Here is a 21,664-nt window from a genome sequence, read left to right as displayed (position 1 = left end):
CTTCACCACAATTGAAAAGATGGAAGCAGAGAACTTCTCTGAGGAGGGGAAGAGGAGATTTGTCATCGTCATAGAAAAGTGCCTCACTCCAAGTCCTAAGCCTCATGAGATTTTTGTCTTCACTGTGGAGAAGAGCTTTAAAAAAAAAAATGCAGTAAAACCCAGGGAAGGGAGATGGCAGATTTTCACACAGATCAGGAAAAACTAAGCATTCATCTCCCTGACCTCTCTGCATCCAAATGTAAACACACTCTTCCAGCCATGAATGGAAGATGACAGTAGCATCCAGACTGCTCACAACAGTTACCAAAATAGGTTTAAGCAGAATTTACTCTGAGATATTAAAGAGCTATTAGAATACCTAAAATCCAGGAGGTACCTCATCCTAGAGGTACTAAAAACTTGCTGTGTCGATTTTCTGTTGAAAAATTCTTAGGTCTGCATAGTACAGGCTGCCATGCACTCCCTGGCATGTTCTTGCCTGAGGAAACCCTTGCAACCTTCCTGATGAGAGTATGTCTAACTAGACCACTCCTAACACATGCAGACACTTGAGTTCAATCCAGAACTTCAGCACAATAGTTGGTGTTGGTATGTCTGTCTCCCATAGAATAGCTCTGTGATTAGGTCATTCACCAGGGAGTAGAAGACCTTGGTTGTTGGTCCTTCTGGGCCAGGGCTGACTCAAGCTCTCCTTTTCCAGGAAAGGATGCAGCTGGGATGGGATCATTCTAAATCTTTCCCAATGAAGCTGGTAGACTTGAGACTAGAATGAATATAAACAAGACAGAACCTGATCGTAACCCAAGGAAGAAAGTTCTGGACTCTGTTCTCAATTCTGAAATCTGCAAATATCTCTCCAGTGCCAAATGCAGAAGCAAGCACCTGCAGAAAGGACTAGGGCTCTGGTATGCCTTCAAAAGATCTGCATCACAGGCAGACAAGTCACACAAACAAAGTATTTCGTAAGTAGAAATCAGCTTGCAGCCCAGTTGATGTAGACAATTCCACTCTTAGCATATACTACAGTTCCCGTTGCAGTTTAAAAGTGCGAATTAGTCTCAAGTCTCACTGTCCTCTAATTCCCAGCATATATTTATATATCACACAGCATTATATCCTGAATGCTGGAAATGCAGAATGGGTTCTCCCCAACAACAGAAGCCTTTCAGCTAGGTCCACTCAAGGAACAGAGAGAAACAGGAGACAATAAGGAGAACAAAGAGCAAAGTGAAAGGACTTGATGGCAATATTTTCCACCTCATAGTCAAATAGGTGTGAATCCTGCTGGTTTAACCATATTCTTAATAAATGTTTTGTCCAGAGGAGGAAATAAAATCCATAGCATATAGATGGCAGCGTATTTTCACCACACAAAACCAGCAGTGCTGTGTAGATCACAGGATGGATCATACAGTAGAATTGGATATACAAATGCTCAAATATTTAAATTCTATAATCAAAATCAGAATATAAAAGATGGCTGGCTCACCTCACCACGGTAGTGTGCTGCATTTATTGCCAGAAAGTCTTCATTGTAGTTCTCAGAGAAGTTAAGAGCATTCACCAGATGAGCAGCAACATGTAGGACTAAAAAAAACAAAAAACAAAAAACAAAACACACACACACACAAAAAAAAAAAAAAAAAAAAAAAAAAAACAGAAAAGCTGAGATCTATAAAAAAGAGGCATACGTTGCCCTGAACAAAAGAAAAGCAGCTACTCAAATGCCAAGTAACAATCCCATCACCTGCATGAGATGCATCAGGGCCTATGAAATATTTTTTCTGTAGTAAATCAGGTAATAGATATTCCTAGCATGCATTTTACGATTTATTTTTTTTTTTACACTATAAGCAATCATTTCTGTACCATCATGCTTCAGCTGGGAGACAACATTCAAAGCTGTCCACCAAAGAATGTTTCTTCTTCGCTGAACAGGCTATTTGCCTCCACTGCAATAAAATCTGTAGCACCCTGCCTCTTCACTCAAATTCCTGAGGCACAACCTAGAATCACTCGGCAGACTTTGACCTGATTTCATATACCTGCCTCCTCCTTCCAGAAACTGGAATTTTAAGGAAAACCTCAGCCCTAGAATGTAAGCTTATGTGTTTAAAGGAAAAATAAGACAAAACCCACACACAGCTGAGAAAGCATTCACAATTTGAGGCAGGGAAGCACAGAGCAAGACTACCCCCAAACGTACTGTAAAAGAAAAACCACAAAATACTGCTTTGTTTAATGTGTTTCCCAAACAAGGTGCTGCTCGGCACAATAAAATCTTACCTGAAAAGATGCATATTGTTACACCACATGTCACATGGAAAGTTTTACTTTTGTCTATCAGCCTTCTGGTTTTCCTGCTGGCAACCTAATAAGAGAAGAATTCAAGCAATCTCTCTTCTAAAACAAAGCAAAGAAAAAAAATGCTAACAGCAAATGCGGCAATTTAACAGCACCTTCAGCTTTTACTAGGTTTAATAACCTTGTAAGAACAGTACTCAAACCTAAAAAATACAGGACTATAAGCACAAGGCAATTTTGAGGTCCTCATGAAGAAATTGAAGTTACTATCTATTACAAAGATGTTAAGAGCCCATAAAATAATGTCTATTCTGGCCTTAAAATTCAAAAATTCTTGCACTAATTGTTCTAGGAGTCACTGACTTCTTAAGTGAGCAGAACAGAGGAAAAGAGGTGTACACCTATGATCTACGTATAATTGCATCTACAGGCACCCGATCTTACTGTTACTGTCACACAATGAATAGAACTGGTGGGTTTGCAGCCATCTACATAACACTTGTTTCCCAAAAAGCATTACGTCTATTTCTGTCAGAGTAACTGGTGAATCATAAACAAGCTCAACTACTGTTTACTGAATACGGATATAGAAAACAAGCCCTCTTAGATTTCCTGAACTTTTATTCTCCCATGGTAACTTATATATCAGCTTGGGTATTTTTATTTAAAATTTCATCATCTCCAGTGGGACGCTTCAGGTCACACAGAGGTGAAGCTCATTTCACTCTTGAATACTACATTGAAGCAGTAGAGGGGACACAGATGGCTTTAACATTCGAGTTGGGAAAGAAGGAGCAGACCTCATCTGGTCATAGTTCTCAGTAAGTCTACATCCCTCAGAAATGACCTCAAGAAACCCACATTAAAAGTCCAATCAAACCAGATAATGCCAGCCAACTCCAACTGTCTTTAAAACTGTCGTGAATCTCTGTGCTACCTGCACCATGACAACATATACTGTGTAATAAACAGTGGTGTAGCAGTTTCTGTCTATTATTATTAGACTTTATATAAACCAAGGCCCTTTTCTTCTTACCTGTTGTGTTCTGAGGACAGTGCTTACCTTCTGAGACCCTCGGAGGAAGGCCAAGAGAACACGGCACATTGGTAAAAGGACCAGGCAGCAGTTGAGATTGAGGACAGATGCTGAAGCTCTGCTAACACACAATCCTAGCTGAACAAATACAGCAAGAGTTAGATAATAAGGAGAGAAAAATGCTCTTAACAGTTCAGGCACCGGTATTAAAACTGCTTTCCATTCCTGCTTAAACAGCTCCCGTGTTCTCTTGGCTGATCAGAATAGTGGAGTTACACCATGTTTTACATGTACAACTGTATGCCTGGCATGCTACCCTGTTCTCTGAGAGGAAACAGCTCTCGCCTTTGCATCAAATAATAATATTAAATAATTTTGTTTGTGGGAAAGGATTGGCCTTGAAGACCCTAAAAGAATTATTAAAACCAGACCTTAAAAAGAACTAAGAAGTATAGAAGTATGTGGCTATCATTTCATGCAAGAAATGAAGGAGCAGGTTTTGTCCCCTGGTTTTCAGTGTTTGCATTTTGATGCTGTGTCACAAGTGCACTATAGCAGCTACCTACCATTCACAACAGTTTTTTCCTAGCTGCATAAGAGGAGAATAAAACAGAGACAGATAATTTCATCATTAGCTTAATTCATAAAGAACTGAAACTGATATAAGATTCGAGTTCAGCTGAACTGCACCAGCTCAGAAGTAACAGCAATAATGTCAGCAACTGACAAATTTCTTTTCAAAGAGCCGATACCCTCATCAGTGCTCACAACCACATGCAACAAAACATACCTAAGACAACAGAAGTGTCCCCTGAGAAATCACCCCAAAGCTTCAACAGATATCATTAAAGTAGGAAAGAGGGATAAATACTGTAAAGAACCTAGAGAGCCATACAAGAGAAGTGTAATGATTTTCCAGTTAGCAAGCCAGAAAAGCATGTAAAAAAATATTGATTTGTTTAAACTGAAATGGTAATATTATTCCAAGGACCATTAGGTATCATCACTGAACTCCTCATCCATTCACACTATTCAACGTGATATTTGGGCCCAAAGAAAGCAGGTTCTCTTAACTACTCACTATCTGGGAAAATTATTGAAATCTAATTTCACTAATGCTTTTACTGGTATATTTGGAACTTACATAATTAGAACAAAAACACTTGTCAAATAAATGAACAAAGCATGCATTAATGTCATAACCCTGTATTTTTTCAGCTTATTATAGTTCCTCATTCATTTATGAATTTTAAAGAAGTTAGCAAGATGCCATTGTTCTCCCAGCTATTAGGCTGAATTACCATTTTATTAGCTTTTGTAAAAGATGCTTTTAGAATATCAACAGATTTCTAGAATGGTATGTCTTACAATGTTCTCTAAAACACAATTTTTTCAATTCCTGAAGAAATTAATAAGAAAACAGCATAATTCCATAAGATAACTCAAATCCTGAAAAGGTGTTTTGAACATATACACATCATATAATTAATAGTTATTAAAGGTTTATCAATTTTCCATTATGGAACTTCATGTAAAGAGGGCATCTACCATTTCTCAGTCAAAAAAAAAAAAAAAAAAAAATCAACTGCATTCACATCTTTCTTATCAAGAAGAAATAATCAGAGAAAAACAATTTTATTTTATTTTATTTTATTTTTTTTTTTACAAAATTATTAGCAAAGCCTTTTTGTTTGAAAATTCCTAGTGCTTATTACATGCTTTTTTACAGACTTATCTATGTGTTACAGAAATGGATAAAATACAAACTACTAAAATAAAGAAAAGTAACAGGAATCCACTACGTCTAGCAAGATCACTAGCACAAGGTCATGACAGGAGGTTCTCAGTATCATAAAATATAAAAAAAAAAACCACCACACCGTGAAGGATTATGTTGTATATAAATTGTTGGTTTTACCATTGGAAGGGAAAGCAGCTTTGTGCCTGCTCTCACAATTTGTAACCCACGTACCCTGTCTTCTCTGCAGTACCTCTGGGCACAAGATCACTAGGTAAACAAAAGCTAAAAGATGTTCAACCTAACTGAAGAATCAAGCTCTCCACCCAGATCCCTTTCCTCTTCTGGCTACTCTATGTTATTTAGTTAGACCTGAGTACTAGGGACTGTCTCACCAGACATTACCAGCTTCCACAAAACAAAGTAGTCATAAGAGCACCTTCTCGTAAAGCTGGTCATGTGGAATAGAAGCAGTTACCCTAGAAAACATGTTCTACCTTGCTGTCTGCCACATAGAGCGTGATCTCTGGCAAATATCTAGTGAGAAAATCCTACAGAAATTACACCAAGTGGGATGTTTATAACAGAGGCATCTCCAACCTTATGAGTTAAGGAAAATAAGACTAGAATGGACCATATAATCTAGTCCATTCCTACACTCTACCCCTCCTCTGCTATTTCTTCCAATAAATTGTTAGTCCTTTTTCCTTTGCATAAAACCTCCCTTGCTTCTATTTCATCTGTAACTTCATTCTGTTCCCAGACGGAAGTATATTCTCTACCCTCCAGCAGTAACTCTTCATATACCTGAGAGCTACTAATTGACTCTTTGGTTTTCTATCCTAGAATCATAGAATGGCTTGAGTTGGAAGGGACCTCAAAGATCATCTAGCTCCAAGCCCCCTAATGTGGACAGGGATGCCACCCACTACATCAGGTTGCTCAGGGCCTCATCTAACCTGGTCTTGAACACCTCCAGGGATGGGGCACTCACAGCCTGGGGAACCTGTTCCAGTGCCCCACCACCCTCTCACCCTCTGAGTGATGAATTTCCTCCTAATCTCTAATCTAAATCTCCCTTGTCTTGTTAATATCTGATTGAGTAAAGAGTCACTCTCCATCTTTTTTATAAGTCCCCTTAAGTACTAAAACGCTGCAACAAGGTCTCCCCAGAGCCTTCTCTCCTCTGGGCTGAACAGCCCCAGCTCTCTCATCTTGTCTTCCTAGAAGAGATGTTCCAGCCTTCTGACCATCTTCACGGCCCTCCTTTGGACTCTCTAACAGCTCCACATCCTTCTTGTGCTGGGGGATCCAGACATGGATGCAGCGCTCCAGCTGGAGCCTCACAAGGGCAGAGCAGAGGGGGACAATCACTTCCCTCCACCCGCTGGCCACTCCTCCTTTGATGCAGCCCAGGATGCATTTGGCCTTCTAGGCTGCAAGCAGAAGCTGCTACAGGCTAAACAATCTTTTTTCCCAGCTACCTTTCCCCCATACACCACGTTCTTTAGACTTCAGATCATCTTGTCTTTCTTCCTCTGGACTCCCCAAGCTGGTCCAGAGCCCAGGTGACTACATCTGAGCACCAGCTACAATGACCATAACCTCAGCAACTGAGATGTTACTGAATACCAAATCTCACTTTCCACTTCAAAGCATGGTTTTAAAAAATGGTGTGAACAACCACAATAAGTATTTCTCCATCTTTACCGACATTAGCTTAAAGTGACTTTAGAACATCAATAAATATTTTTGGACTATTAGAGAAAATAGCAGTACCCTTGAAATCATTAAACTTAATAACAAGTAAAATGTCTCTATAATGTGCCACTTGCATATACAAAACTATCTCTATTTTCATTAATTATTCTTCCTCTAAAGGGAAATGTAAAATGAGCTATACACCTCATAAAAGCAATAAATCCAAACCATGGTCATTAGAAGCATATAAGCAGTTTTATTAAAGCTTGCTGATGTGCTACAGCATTTCAGTGATTAAATGAGCACGGTTTGAAAAACAAGAATATAGAACATTTATACAAAACTCAGAAGTAAACTTAACAGTTCTTGTAGCTCTTGGTAAATGCCAAAAAAAAAAAAAAAAAAAGTGATACTCTAAGTAAAGCAATTAGAAATTGATAGTAATTTCTTTTATACGACCTAGTCGCTACTACTTCATTTGGTCACTTATTATATGATCCAGTCACTATAATGGGGTTCTACAAGGCTCTATTTTAGGACCATTTCTTTTTAGTATTTTCATAAACCTGATTTAGTGGGAGTTGTCCCTGCCCATGGCGGGGGAGGAGGTTAGAACTAGATCGTCTTAATGTCCCTACCAACCAAAACTATTCTGTGATTCTATGATTCTGTGAAATAACTTGGACACAGGACTTGAGAGTATACTTGTAAGCTTACAGACCACACTAAATTGGGAAGAGCTGTTGACTCCATTGGGGGTGGAGAGGCCTTGCATAGAGATCTAGACAAATTATAGTGCTGGGAAATCACCAACTGTATGAAGTTTAACAAGAGCAAGCGCTGGATTCTGCACCAGGGAAGGGGCAACCCTGGCTGTATGTACAGTCAGGGGGACAAGAGGCTGGAGAGCAGCCCTGCAGAAAGGGATGTGAGGGTTCTTGTTGCCAACAAGTTGAACATGAGCGAGCAGTGTGCCCCAACAGCCGAAAGGGCCAACCCTGGGTGCATCAGGCATAGCACTGCTAGCTGGGCAAGGGAGGGATTGTCCTGCTCTGGTCTGGTGTGGCCTCACCTTAAGAACTGCATACAGTTTTGGGTGCTGCAGTATGAAAAGGACATAGTCTACTAGAGTGCCCAAAGGAAGGCTACAAAGATGCTGATGGGTCTAGAGGGAAGATGTATGAAGAGCAGCTAAGGTCCCTTGGTTTGTTCAGCCCAGAGCAGCGCAGCCTCAGGGGAGGCCTCATGGCGGCCTGCAGCTCCCTCTCAAGGGGAGCGGAGGGGCAGGCACTGAGCTCTGCTCTCTGGACAGTGACAGGACCCGAGGGAACGGCATGGAGCTGGGACAGGGGAGGGTCTAGGAAAAGGTTCTTCAACCAGAGGATGGTAGGGCACTGGTATAGGTTCCCCAGGACAGTGGTCATGTCATGGATCCTGCTGGACTTCAAGAAGTATTTGGATAACACTCTCAGACATAAGGTCTGATTTTTGGATGGTGCTGTGTATAGCCAGGAGTTGGACTCCATGATCACTGTGGGTCTCTTCCCACTCAGGATATTCTATTATTCTATGACCTACATGATACATCGTGAGCTTCTGAAAAAAAATGTTTTCTTCAAGTTTAAACATAAACCAGGCAAAGTATCAGTTATCCAAGACTTCCTTTATCAGGCACAACTATTTTATTTGGAAAACTTCAACTGAATAGTCTGATGTGGAATATTCTGAAGTAGAGTTACTTTTAAAATATGTATTATTAAATGAATAAAACAACTTCTTGTAAGAAATAAGGAAAATGACACAATTTAACTAAAAATTTTTGAAGCGTCTGTAAGTAGAAAAAGATTAAGGAAAAACTTGGTTCCAGCTTTTCAAGTTCTTCCACAAACACAAGGAGACTATAGCATGAAATGTGGCTAGAGAACTTCTTAAAACAAGGTTTTCTGAAAAGATAGGATTGTTTTGCTTTTTAAATCTAGCCTGGCTTGTCCATCATTAGTTTTGCATTACTTGTCATATAAATCCAGTTTTTGAAGAAAAAACTATTGTTTCAAGTTACTGGAGTCACACTTCGATTTCACTGGTAATAAAAAATTCGTGTTTTGTGTGAACAACTCACAACATGCAACTTTTAAGTACACAGATAGACAATGGAGAGCAGCAAAGGGAGAAGGAATATTGCCCTCCACTGAAATACAATATGCTGTAGTGAGGCTGTCAAAGAAGACATCCTATTAACCTTCTTTTGTGTTTTGCCATGCCACTATTTAACAAATAGCACATATTCATTCATAATGCCATTCCTATGGAACAATGCCCTAACATTAATTCTAATTAAATACTATCAACATATACACAACAGGGGGAAAAAAAAAACAGGAAATGAATTTTCCCAGTAATGCAGTGCACTTTTGGGAAAGTGTGATTGAGATAGTTTCATGAATGTCCAATTTTATTTCTTCAGAGTAAAGCTTAAATGAACCAATGTTTGCTGAAGCAAGCTCATGAACAATTTGAAAACAATGGTAAAGAAATACAGTCAGCAATTCTTAGAATCACAATTCATGCAAGACCCAGAAGAATAACAGAGTACTAAGTTTACTCTTAACATATATCCAAAGGCTTAAAATATCCCCATGAAACTAATTCTTTCCAAATGGTTTCCAAGTGGTCTCTTTCTTGATTTCCTTTGCATTGCCTGGGTGGCATAGAAACAAATTAACATAGTGCATTGCTGAATTGTTAATCAACAATAGAATGAAAAGAAGATATTTTGCTCCCAGGCAACTCATTGCTTCTAGAAGAGAATATATAGCCTCATTATAGCTCAGAAGTAAGAGAAATACAATCCTCTCTTCTCCCTAAGATTATCATTGTGTCAAGAAAAAAAAAAAAAAAAGTGTTATTTCACATTAGTAGCATATGAAATTGCTTTAGGATCAGAAAGAGAAATAAAACACATTCCCAAAACCTCTGCTGGACGCTCTCCTTCATCTAATTTCACTGATACCAAATCTAAGCAGTTGACAATCTCCTTCTGTACTCTGCATACCCTGTACAACACATGTTGTTATCCTGTTTCATGGAGGGGTAAAGAAGCATAGAAAAACTAAGGGATTAATCAAATTCACAGAGGAAACCTGCAGCACCCATAGCACAGAACTGGACTCACTATAAACGTGAAGCTGGTACCCCAAAAACTAGGCAAGATTTATTCTCCAGGCAAGTATAAAGCAATCAGATTTTTCCTTCTACACAGCAGCAGAAAAAGGCTCCAGAGATATATAGTGCATGTACTCTACATATCACTGCATGCTAACACAACATGCTAAGTAGAACAGAGAAGCAGAGAGTCAGTTTTCATCACATGTTCTGAGTGTTGCCAGTAGCAAAGTTATGAAAATGTGCTTCTCCATAGCTAGGCAAAAACTTTGAGTATTTGTTTGAGGGCTAAAATACTTTACTGCATACCTCAGAATTGCCCCAGTTTGTTAGCCAAACAGTGAATGTAAGATTCAACTGCTGTGCAGAAAAATCCAATATTCAATATGTGGCTGCAAAATGCACTGGAGAGGAGAATTTAGAAAGACTTCAGCATATATTACCCTACCTCACCTTTTAAGACTACCTTGTAAGAAAAAAAATGGCACACTATCACAAATCCTTCCCTAAGTGACATTTCTCTGATTCTCATGCCTTCACTGTTTATGTGCAACAATCCTAACCAAGTCATGATGGAGAAGAGACATCATACCTGATACTGTCTCTCTCTCTCTCTCTCTCTCTCACTAGACCCTCCACCCTCCTTTGAACTTCCTCAATCTTCTAGGAGTTGAACTTGATGATCCCTGTGAGTCCTTTCAAACTTGGGATATTCTATGATTCTAGGATACCGAACAACTTCAATGACTGTGGGAAGAGCCATAAGCAACATGTTCTATTCTGAAGATCATCTCCCCAGATCAGTACCAGAGCTGCTAAAAATATTTATTTTCATAGGTGGGATAAATTGTGCTGCACACTGTGCCTCCATCTCACCTGATTTCCTTTTCTTCATAGAGTATTCCTTGTTTTGAATAACAGAGCACAGAATCTAAGATGAAGGACAGATCTTAATTGCACAGGATAGAAATATTACCCTGTAGGCATGCCAAATCTAGCTGGAGATTTAGAAGGAAAAAAAAAAAAAAAAAGCAGCTGAATGAAAGAAAAATGTAAGGGTAGTAGAAATCTATTGGAACATGTGAAAACTTCTAAAAAAGTTTGACTGGGTCTTCTTCGTGAAGATGGAAGGTTTCAAGGCAGGACTACGTTAAATCACATCCTGTTGTACTGCAATCCTTTAAAATTACTTTAAGATTAAATAGTGTAACATATTTGAATCACACTAGTAAAGAAAAATATATTACACATAAACAAAAAAAACAGCAGTTCTTTTAAAAAAAAATCTCAGTTCTCTATGTCAACTCAAGTCCCAAGCTCAGTTTTTTCTTATGTATTTGTGAATCAGAACTTGGATATGACATTATAGAAATGGAGAAATATCAGGAGTGGATGGCAACAGCATTTTTAATTCTTTAATGTAACATGGTTTATTTTCCCTGCACTAATGAGAATCAGTATTACCACTGTTCACTTAAACCTCACCTATCAGGTATTCCTTAATGACTTTCCTTCTCTATCTGTTCACATATTTAGGTCATGTTCTCATTTCATATACAGTCCCTTTGTGTTAGATACACTCCTCATTCTGCTTAAATCAGTCACACAATCTGAAGAAAGCAACCACTTTAAACTGGAATGTTGTATTAGCTTTCAACTTCTCAGATAATCTCCAAAAATAGTGCATTCACTTAGACCTCAGACTAAATGTTCATATTTATTAATCGGTTAACTTAATCTGTTATAATCCTGACCCCAGGAAATTTAATAAATACTTTTGTCAGTGCTGCTAAATTACAGGTTTATTTTTGTGCCAGGCAGAATGACACACTCAAGGCCTGGAAGAGATTACAAGTTATCTTCCAGATCAAGTGTTTGACTCACCATTTTGCAGCGATATAAAAGTGTGACAGCATTTTATGTGTTAATTTGCAACAACAGCTTGAAAGGTTGATCATGCAAGATGCAAGATCTCAACTACTGAAGGTCAGTCATGAAATCTAGAGATTCAGAATAGTTAAGCCCCCCAGGAGGGCCACAACACACTGCAACACAGAGCCACAGCAGTAAGTTGCTTATTGCCATATCTGAGTCACAGCCACACAGAAGTGATCCTACACCTGCTACTAAGGCCCCCTTTATGCTGAATGATTTCCCCCTACCATAACACAGTGGATAATATGGTCTGTAAAAACAGTCTTCTAGAATGTAATGAAGCTATTTTAAGACCTGCCATTGCTGGCCTACTACAGGAAACCTACAAAGAAACATTTTGGCCATAATTTCGCCCTGTTCTACAAAGTATTACACCGTGATCATCTTGGAAGTAGGAGCAGTGATATCAACAGGACACAGTATTTTTAACATACACAGCAGTAAAAATTCCAACACTCATTTATGAGGTAGCTCTACTATACTCCCAACTGTTAAAAGTTTCACAAGAAGTTCTTCAAAGGTGGAAGTTCTTTCATAAATGGTAGCAATTTAGATGTCCTTCACAGGACAACTGCCACTTGACCTTAAAAAACAAACAAACAAAAAAAAAAAAACAAACAACCACACAAACAATGACAACAAAAAACAAGTAAATACAAGAACTATATGTCACAAAATAACATATTATAAACACATTGGTTTATAACTGAAACTAATCGTAGCAATAATGCTGATCTGTGGAATGTCCAGGAAGGACAGAGGGATGAAAGAAAAATGTTTTAGCAGACAAGAAATCATGAATGAGGCAAAAAGAAAGTAAGAAAAGATCTGTTTATAGTTCAAGGGGACTATAAAGAGGTCTTGTGGATTAATGGCCTCAGTCTTCACAAGGAAATCCTGTTTACATACAGTTCCATAGTAACCTAACTCTATTAGTAAATATTTTTGCTACATGTAGCACCTTGAAAAACAAATCCCAAATAGACTACTTACAAAACAATTAAGTAGCAGAAACACACTAACATTAAAAAATATAAAGGGTCAAGATACATAGCTCCCTTCAATGCTTACATGTGTGGGGGAAAACACGCTACACAGCCAATGCATAAGGATCAATGGAAGCAGAATTTGGCAAAATTACCAAAATCTTTACTGTCATAATAAATTAGCAGAGACAAATTTCCACTTGATGCTAGAACATCCAGAATGTATTCCAGGTAGTAAATAAAGATGACATAAATGTAATGCACAGTACAGCCAGCACAGTAAGAAGGCAGCAACCGTATAGATTAAAAAAAGTGAGAAAGCACTTTCCTTTTCAGACCCATTTTCAGTTATTCGATCCTTTTCCAAGAAGACCCTTTCTGAGAATGCGTTTTCTCCACTTCGGTGTGAAACCCAGAAGCTTATCTCATGTATTAATGTCCATTTGACTACATTAGAGTTACTTGATCAGGGACTAGTGAGGGAAAAAGAAAGAAAGAAAGAAAGACCTTTTATGCCATGACAAAATGAGTCTAATGCTGAAGTCAAGCACCAAGAAAAAGGTATTTTGTTTAACACTGTTAAAAGCAAGGTTTGAGTTCTACAGTAAGGCCAATACTGAACACGGGACTAAATTTGTTGGTCAGATGCAAGCAAGTTTTTGGGGAGGAAAAAAAAAAAAAAAAAAAAAGCCAAGATTACGTGAAGGGATAAATCTGGAAGTCTGCAAGGAAATAAATCATCTGGTCAATTTATCTGACTGAGCAGACAAAACCTCCAATAATGAAAATTCTGGACTCACATCAAGTTATCTATGAATTTTCCTTTCTGTAATTCATGTCTACTATGTCTTGTTGTATCATAAACACAGGGACATGTTTAAGTGACGGACTCGGTAGGTAAGGTTCATGGTTTGACCTGATGATCCTTGAAGGATCAACCTAAATAATTCTATTTTCCTGAGAACCTCCAGGGATGGAGATTCCACAGCAAAGAGTTCATGGCCTCCTCAGCAAGACTCAAAATGAACAAAGTGGTGATGTCTGACAACATAAATTTAACCACTAAATTTTGTGGTGTAGAATGATGTGCTCTTCCTAACCACATCACTGTCTCTGACTTATTTATTCTCTTTGGGCTCCCTGGACATCACTGTGCTATTATTGCCTTTTTGCATATGTAGAATTAAGTATCAGAAAGATTCAGAGACATATCTGAGTTCAGATAATAATTTTTAAATTGTCAAAATAATTGTAAAATAATTCTAAAACCCCATGCTAAGTATCTTGTTTAAGGTTGCAATAGATACAACTGGCATGGAAAAAAACTGAGCTTTCCTCTGTAGAAGGCTGACAGAAAGAGAACCATTTCAGTGACCACTGAGGAAAAAACAACCTCATTCTTCTTCACATAAGAATGAAGAAGAAATGGCATGAAAACACAGCAGAGTTGAATATATTCTGGATATTCAGTCCAAGATTGCATTTTATATCTTAATCTGATTTCCTACAGCAACTCTTCTTGTCCTTCGTCCTGTTACTTGCTAAACAATAAAATAAGTAGTTGTAAATCTTTTAGTGCTGCAAGTGAGCAAATTCTTAAGAAGATTTTACTTTAACACAACATATAAAGAGAAAAAAAATCTTGAATAGACCTCACTGAGAAACAAGAGACTTTTTTTAATTAAAAAACGCAGCCATTCCTTTCTGCCATTAGGTGTTGCCTTGTTGGAAAAAGGAACTAATTTTCAGGAAAGTATTTGTAAAACAAGTTCATCCTGTTAAGATAAAAACAAACAAAAAACACAACAACTGTTAAATTACAATTGAAGAATTTTCATCTAGATGTCAGAAATTTTAAACAGCAAGAAATAGCTTACAGAGACAGCACAAACCACTCACCAATGTATGGAAAAGAACTCAGGATGGTTATGGAGACAGGCCAAGAGATGGCCAGTGGCTATGCAAACCAATGTACAGAATGCAGAGGTGCAAAAATCCACATGGATTTTTAAAAGCAGCTGTAGTATGGCTGTGCTTACTCCCTGTTTCCTGAAGAGGCTAAAATTGTTTTGCAAGGCTTGGAAAAATTGAGCCCAATCTGTATGATTTATGCACACATATAAATATATTAAAAAGAAAGGAGAAACCTAACTTTGGCATCCAAAAGTTGCATTTAGACAAACTGTAACTAAGCGAGTTTTGAGAATGTTTTAGTCTTTAATGTTTTCAAAGTTTCTAAATCACTTTTGGAGCTTTGACTAAAAGTATTTTTTAGACTTCACTTTCCTCATTTCAAAAAAATGTCTAAATTTCCACAGTTAAAGATGTCGTGTTAGACAAACTCAAATACATGGCCTTCTGGTCGTCAACTCCTAACCAAGACAATGAATCTGTCGCTTGAATCATCTCACAGGTTCTGAATACCCAGATTCAACTGCATTGTACTACTTTGTGTGTTTTTGATTTTGAAGCGGAAGAAAACCAGAAAAAAAGGCCAGACGATGAGCTGGTATAAGGCAGACAAGTCTTCTGAATTGAAAGGAACTTTGCTGATTGATATCAGCTGACAATCTGGCCCAACATGTTGACCCAGGAACATTCACTTTATAAACAACTGACTTGCTCTGCCAGGAACAAAATCTCTTCCCAAATGGATGCAGTGGGCTGCAAAGCCATTGGACATTATCATAAAATTAAACATGTTTTCATGTTTTTTCCCATGAAACATCATAATCATGAAGTATTTAAGTATTTTAATTCCTGTGCTTTTGCACTTCCTTTGCTAAGATTCACTTCTTGGAACACAACTGAGTCAGCCAGAAGGGAAAAAAAAAATAGAGACAAGTATAATCTATCCAACTCACTTTCAAGCAAGTTTCACAAAAACTTATGGACCTGGTTAGCCATGGCAATGCTATCCATCATATGAAAAAAATATACCCGGGATCTACCAAACATAAAACCTGGAAGTTCTACAGCAGGTTAGGATGTGCATCATCTGTGCTTCAGCACCATGTCAACTTGACTATTGAAATCCATTACCAAGAATGGCACAGTGTCACAAAGCATCACCTTATTCCTTTATTTGTACTTGAATTCTAAAATACTGAGCAACCTTATAGAATTTTTCATAAAATTGTTATCGCTTAATCCGCCTCTTTGGTCAGAAGTCATTTCAAGCAACCACGACCGTGTAACTGGATATGGGACAGACCCCTATATCACTTCCCAAAGTTATCTTTCTGGGTTGTTGTGGTAGTTGTGGATGTTACTCTTGCCAGATTAAAATATACAAAACTTCAGTAAACCATTCAGATTCCAAGACTCTTTTCAGAAAATAAAACTAAAATTACATGTAATGACAAAGATTTACACAGAACATAGAATCCAAGAGGATGACAACTTGGTAAGTTTTTAGTTCTTTTCAATCTCATGAGTTCCTTCAGCAAATTAAGACTAAAAGGAGCACAAGCCCATAAGCCTGGCTAATGTTTTGATGACAAAAGTTGAGCTCCGGTCTGCAGAGCATGTTTGAGTCCTGTGAGACCGCCTGCAGCTGAGGACGTGGGAAGGGAGGAAAGGAGGAGAAAGTCCCACACTTGAGTGACTCTTTTTCAACACCGTCAACTTTCTACTCCTAAATAACTGTCAGCAGCCTCCCAGTAATTTCCTACTGGATCTTTCCCTACTTTTGCAGGCAGTTTGTGTCATCCTTGATTAGCAAACTCATTCTGTCCCCTTTCCCTTCTCCCAGCATCCCAACTTCCAGAGCAAAAAGGAACGGCCGGGTCACTCACCCCTAACATCTGATGCAAATAATAGTACTGGAGCCCTCGATAATAGAGCAGGAAGGTTTTCCAGAAGAGCCACACATTGAGAGAGAGCCATAAAAACTAAAAGAGAAACAAGAGATTGTCAGTGGAAGTTATACACACAAACTTTCCAGTTTTCATTTCATTAGTAAGTCATATGCATATAGTTTCATAAAGAGTTTTAACTGGAATGAGAGAACAAAACTGGCATTTAACAGAAATACTTTAAAAGCAGCACCCTAGAAGTGATGGGTGGGAAGTTTCACTGCCCCTAGAAGCCACAGAGGTGCAGCTCGGTGAGTGAGCACCGGCCACCGCCGGCACAGCTCCTGCAGTACCACCACCCCCTGCCTCCAGCCGGTTACCGCCGTTCGGGACCCTGGGAACACAAACGGGCAACAAAGCGACACAAAGGCAGGAAGAGTGCCACCCCACACCCCCCGACCTCCCTTCTTCCCCAAATTCTCCCCCCGAAGGCGGCCAGCAGCGGCATTGTCCCAAATACAAACGCCCCCACGTGTGCAGCCCAGCGGCAGCCGCACGCCTCCCGCCGCCACCCCCTAAGGCACCCCCGGCACCGGGACGGCTCCGGGCACCCCCCTTTCTCCTCGGCTCACCCCTCGTTCACCCCTTTTCTCCTCATTTCACCCCTTCTCCCCAGAGGCGCCCGGCAGCCCTACCAAAAAGAGGTGCTTGCTCCCCTCGTTGGCCAGCCAGCTCCTCCAGGACACCGCCATGGTGCCTCAAGGGGGGGGGGGAGGGCGTGCAGGGGATCTGCCCACCACAAAAACCAGCGGCAGGACCCGGGAAGGGGTTTTGGGGGTGCGACAGGAGGGCGAGCCCTCCTTTTCAGCCGGGCTCAGCCGGTCCTCCCCCTCTCCCCACCCCTCACCACCCGCCCTGTCTTCCGGCCGCCGGGGCGTGCGCTGCGATCCTACACGGCCCTTACACAGCCTCTACACGGCCCCGCCGCCCCTTTGTCCGCGGTCAGCCCGGGGTCCATCTGGGGAGCCCGGCGGCGGCCGCCCCCCCCCCGAGAGGGTTCAGGGGAAAAACAAAGAGGCCGCCCGAGGAGCCGCTCTTAGGGCCGCCCGTGAGGTCCTTGGGCAGCTCCTGCTGGTGTCATTTCCATCCTGCTCCCTCAGGTGGCCGGGGAAGAGGTGGGATTCAGGTCCCGGCACCGAGCCCCTCAGCTTGCCTCGTCTCGGCTGTGTTGCGCACAGAAGGGCTTGGGTCTAGGGGGACCCTACAAACACCATCCAGTTCCACCACCCTGCCATGGGCAGGGACACCTCCCACAAGACCAGGTTGCCCAAAACCCCATCCAGCCTGGCCTTGAACACCTCCAGGGATGGGGCACAATCCCACCCCGGCACAAGGAGGGGTGCCCAGGTTCTCACTCCTCCACCTAGCTACCAGTGTGTGATCAGGTTTTGGTTTGGCTTAGGTTTTGAATGGAGGTCGCACCGGATACTGATTTTAACATGAAATCTTTAAATGAAGCTTTGCTGCCAGCAGCTTTCACGCCTCTTGTGAGCCACCAGGGGAGCTTCCACTCCGTAGCAGGCATTGTGGTGCACAGGGCTGCTCCTTGAGATAGCAGCGGTGACAGCTGACAGCGGAGCAAGCCGGTTTCTCCAGGAGATGCCAAGTCCAAAGAGCAGCCCACAGAAGTCTCATGCAGTCCAGCTTGAGCTGGCTGCCTTCCTCTAACAACTGGGAAAGTTGCCATGCCTTATGATCCAGACAACAAGGGTCCAGATAAAACTGGGAGGAAGCAAAGCACCATCCTTTTCCAGTCCCTATAAAGACGGAGAGTGCCTGACCTATGTGTGCCCCTAAGGTGTATGAGTAGGATGTGGTTCCTATGAAAGTCAGCTGGGGGTATTTTGGTTGTGGCAGGAGCCCAGTCTCAGATAGTGGCAGGATTTCTGCAGCTGCAGAAGGTGAAGTTTTGGAAAAGCAGGACAGAGTAGAGCAGTTATTTTGCATCATCAAATGACCTTAAAAGGAGAGTTGGTGAAAGAAAAAATACGTATCTGGAAATTTAAAACTCACCAGAACCATAGTTTGATGCCAAAACAGCACTAACTGCAAATGAAATACCATAGTTTATGTATCTTGCTTGCTATTTCCACTCATTTCCTCATTTCTGTTGGAACATAAAGACAAATGGAAGCTGCTTACAGAGAACCAGATGATGAAATTTCCCTAGACAAGCATGTCAAAGCCAGAATGACAGAAAATAAAACTTGTAGGATATGTCATGCCTAATAACATGGGGCCTTGGCTATAGCTCAAGCCTGAGCAAGCACAAACAAAACCAAAATAATTTGCCTGTGCCATATGCTATACTTCAAAATACCCTTAGAAACGTCTCTGGAAAATCAGCTCATGCAGGATTTGACTGCCCACTCACATGAAGCTGATGACTCACACTCCGGCAACTGTACTTTACTGCCCACTTACGATCACCACACCGCACGTGGAGTACATGACTCATGCTCCTGTCAGCATTGGATCCTACAGTATTTCTAGGTACACAGTGAAGAATGTGCTTTTGTAGAAAATGTCTCCCTCTTTCTCCCTAGGAACAGCGAAGGTTTTTGAACTGGTGTCCCAAGTTGGCTGACTGAAAGCAGGGCTGACCTTAGGACAACTTTGTTCTTCCTCCACAGAAAATGCGGTTTGCAGGTGGCTGAATCAACATGCCTTCACAGGTGTTTCTGGAAGTTTCTGTCTTCTTCCTCTGTTTTAAACAACCCCACAGATATCTGAGCATGTGTTTTAAACTTCTTGGAAGGAGTACTCAGAAATGGCTGTAGATACTACTTATAACTTGAAGAACTGCAAAAGTTATATGACTCTTAAACATCATTTGAGCACCAGCTCATCTTTTTGTGTCCTCCTGAACATCCATTTGCCAGTTAGAACAATTTTTTGCTTTGTTCTACCAGCTGGACACACCACTGTCAAAGCAGGCAGTCCCTCTTAAGGACTGAGTACCTACTTTTTCTTGCAAGGTTGTTTCTCCCACATCAGCTGTCACCCTGACTGCACACTCACCTTCAAGTCTACATCCCATCAACATGTGCAACACTCAAATCTACTCTCCCAGAGCTTATCGAGTTACCTTACACTATTTCGCTGATGTGTTGTAGTATTAGAGATGTGTTGTATTAGAGATGTGTTATATATTAGAAATATGGCTTAAAAGGCTTTTGGTGCCTAAATTTTCCTCAAGTACCTGAGAGTGATCGAGAATCTAATCATCCAAACTTCTAGTTATCTCCATCTTTCAGCACAGTATGATCATCCTGCAAACTCCTGCAGTGACCACCCATGTTGTGAGGATGACACTGCATTCATCAAGTCTGCAGAGAGATCTGGGGACCACACTGGCTCTGTTGCAATCTAGATTTAGGAAGGCAAGCCCCTGAATTCTGCCTGCATCCCAAAGGGGACCAATCCACTCTGCCCAGTATTTATCCTTAATATTGGGCTCATGGGAAGAGAGGGAAATGTTTTACTGGTTTCACTACAGAGCACGGGAAAAATTGTTTCAGCCTAACAGCTGAAGCACTTGCCCAGCAGTGGGATAGCTGGAGCACAAATAACTGAAGCCATTGCACTCCCATCCCAGGGAGGTTTCCTAACCACTGCACTTCACCAGGATCAAGGAAGGGAGCAACCTCCAAGTGAGCCACTGTGCATCCTGGAAAGCATGGGGAGGAGCAGAAGGAAAATCAGAAAGGGAGGCTGGCCAAGTGGTAACATCATGCATCTACAGAAGGGAGATGATCATTGAGGAAGAGGAGATTTGGGACACTGGTTCTATTTTATTTTCCACTGGAAGACGAAATACTGAACAAATTAAAAATGTTCAGGAGAAAACTGAAATCATGTGAGAAGACAGAAACTGACAGGTTTCCCCATAAACAACTTGTATTTTGTAGAACTTTCTTATTAAATTTAGGCTACATGCTGTTTGTGTTTATCTATTTCCTGTTAGTCTAATGTGTAGGCACAACAAAAGTGTAAAATAGCAATCAAAATGCATGTCCCTATTAAGGTCTGTGCCATCTGAGTAATGTCCTGTGTAACGGCATGTGTTTTTTATGGCATTACATGTTGTGTCATTTCTTTCCTTTTTTGAAACTGGATCTTTACATTTGCTGCATACCACAAGATCAACTTTCTTTCTCGTATGTTTCCTGACTGACTCGGAGGCCTCCCTAGGGTGAAATGCTTCTCCAGGTTTGGGTGACAGCCAAGTTTATTAATTTCATTGAAGCTACAGTGATTCACAGCAATGTATTATTTACAGCTGCCACGGTGTCTAGGAGCGTTAAGTATGGCCCAGGCCTGCTCTTTGCCTTACCTGTCAGAAAACAAAACCTATGTACAAAGACTTGAAACAAGGAATCAGACAACGGTAAGTGGAGGTCTGATTCTCAATTCTCGTAGACATAGCAAAAGCAGCAGCAAGGCACAAGTGTAGCATTAGCAGGTCATGCTTTGCTTCAGTTGAAAATCTCCCCTCGACCAAGCCACTCAGACACCGCTCCCTGCTACAAGAAATAAGTTCAAAAATATGACAGAAGGTTCTACAGTATTTTGTCCTCAAATAACCTCCTACACATTCCTGATTCAAACAAGAAAGATAGCATGACAACTCCAACACACGGCAACATCATTCATCATGAAAGAATGCAAGCACATAGCACACAAGGAAAATGTGTATAATAAATACAGCTGGAGTGCATTCCACAACAATTTGAGAGAAATGTCAGTTACATTTATTTTTCCAACTGTTTGGAAGACCTTCTCAAACACTTGCTTCAGAACTGAACCCCATATCTAGGGATAATGAATACACAGCATCTTATACCTTTTTGAAAGGCTTTAGGTTCAATCCACCTTACACCAAATTTTGAGACTTTCCTTGATTTCAGTAGGAGTGGGAACCAGGCCTGAGAACAGTGCA

At 40.6% G+C, this 21,664-nt stretch overlaps 1 protein-coding gene across 2 annotated transcripts in view; it reads right to left on the bottom strand.

Annotated features, from left to right (window-relative positions):
• Positions 1–17,414, bottom strand: part of NOX4 (NADPH oxidase 4) — a 117,261-nt gene extending 99,847 nt beyond the window's left edge. For both annotated transcript variants that reach the window (XM_032199976.1, XM_032199966.1), the window contains exons 1-5: positions 17,358–17,414; positions 16,663–16,758; positions 3,371–3,481; positions 2,290–2,374; positions 1,493–1,590 (exon numbers count right to left, since the gene is read on the bottom strand). In XM_032199976.1, coding sequence (XP_032055867.1) covers positions 1,493–1,590; positions 2,290–2,374; positions 3,371–3,481; positions 16,663–16,758; positions 17,358–17,414 — 447 coding nt within the window. The remainder of the gene's footprint in view (positions 1–1,492; positions 1,591–2,289; positions 2,375–3,370; positions 3,482–16,662; positions 16,759–17,357) is intronic.
• Between the last annotated feature and the right edge of the window lie 4,250 nt (positions 17,415–21,664).

This window comes from Aythya fuligula, chromosome 1, assembly GCF_009819795.1.
Source record: "Aythya fuligula isolate bAytFul2 chromosome 1, bAytFul2.pri, whole genome shotgun sequence".
Taxonomy (NCBI): Eukaryota; Metazoa; Chordata; class Aves; order Anseriformes; family Anatidae; genus Aythya; species Aythya fuligula.
Note: the sequence above shows the minus strand (reverse complement) of the source record. Positions and strands in the feature narration are given on the sequence as shown.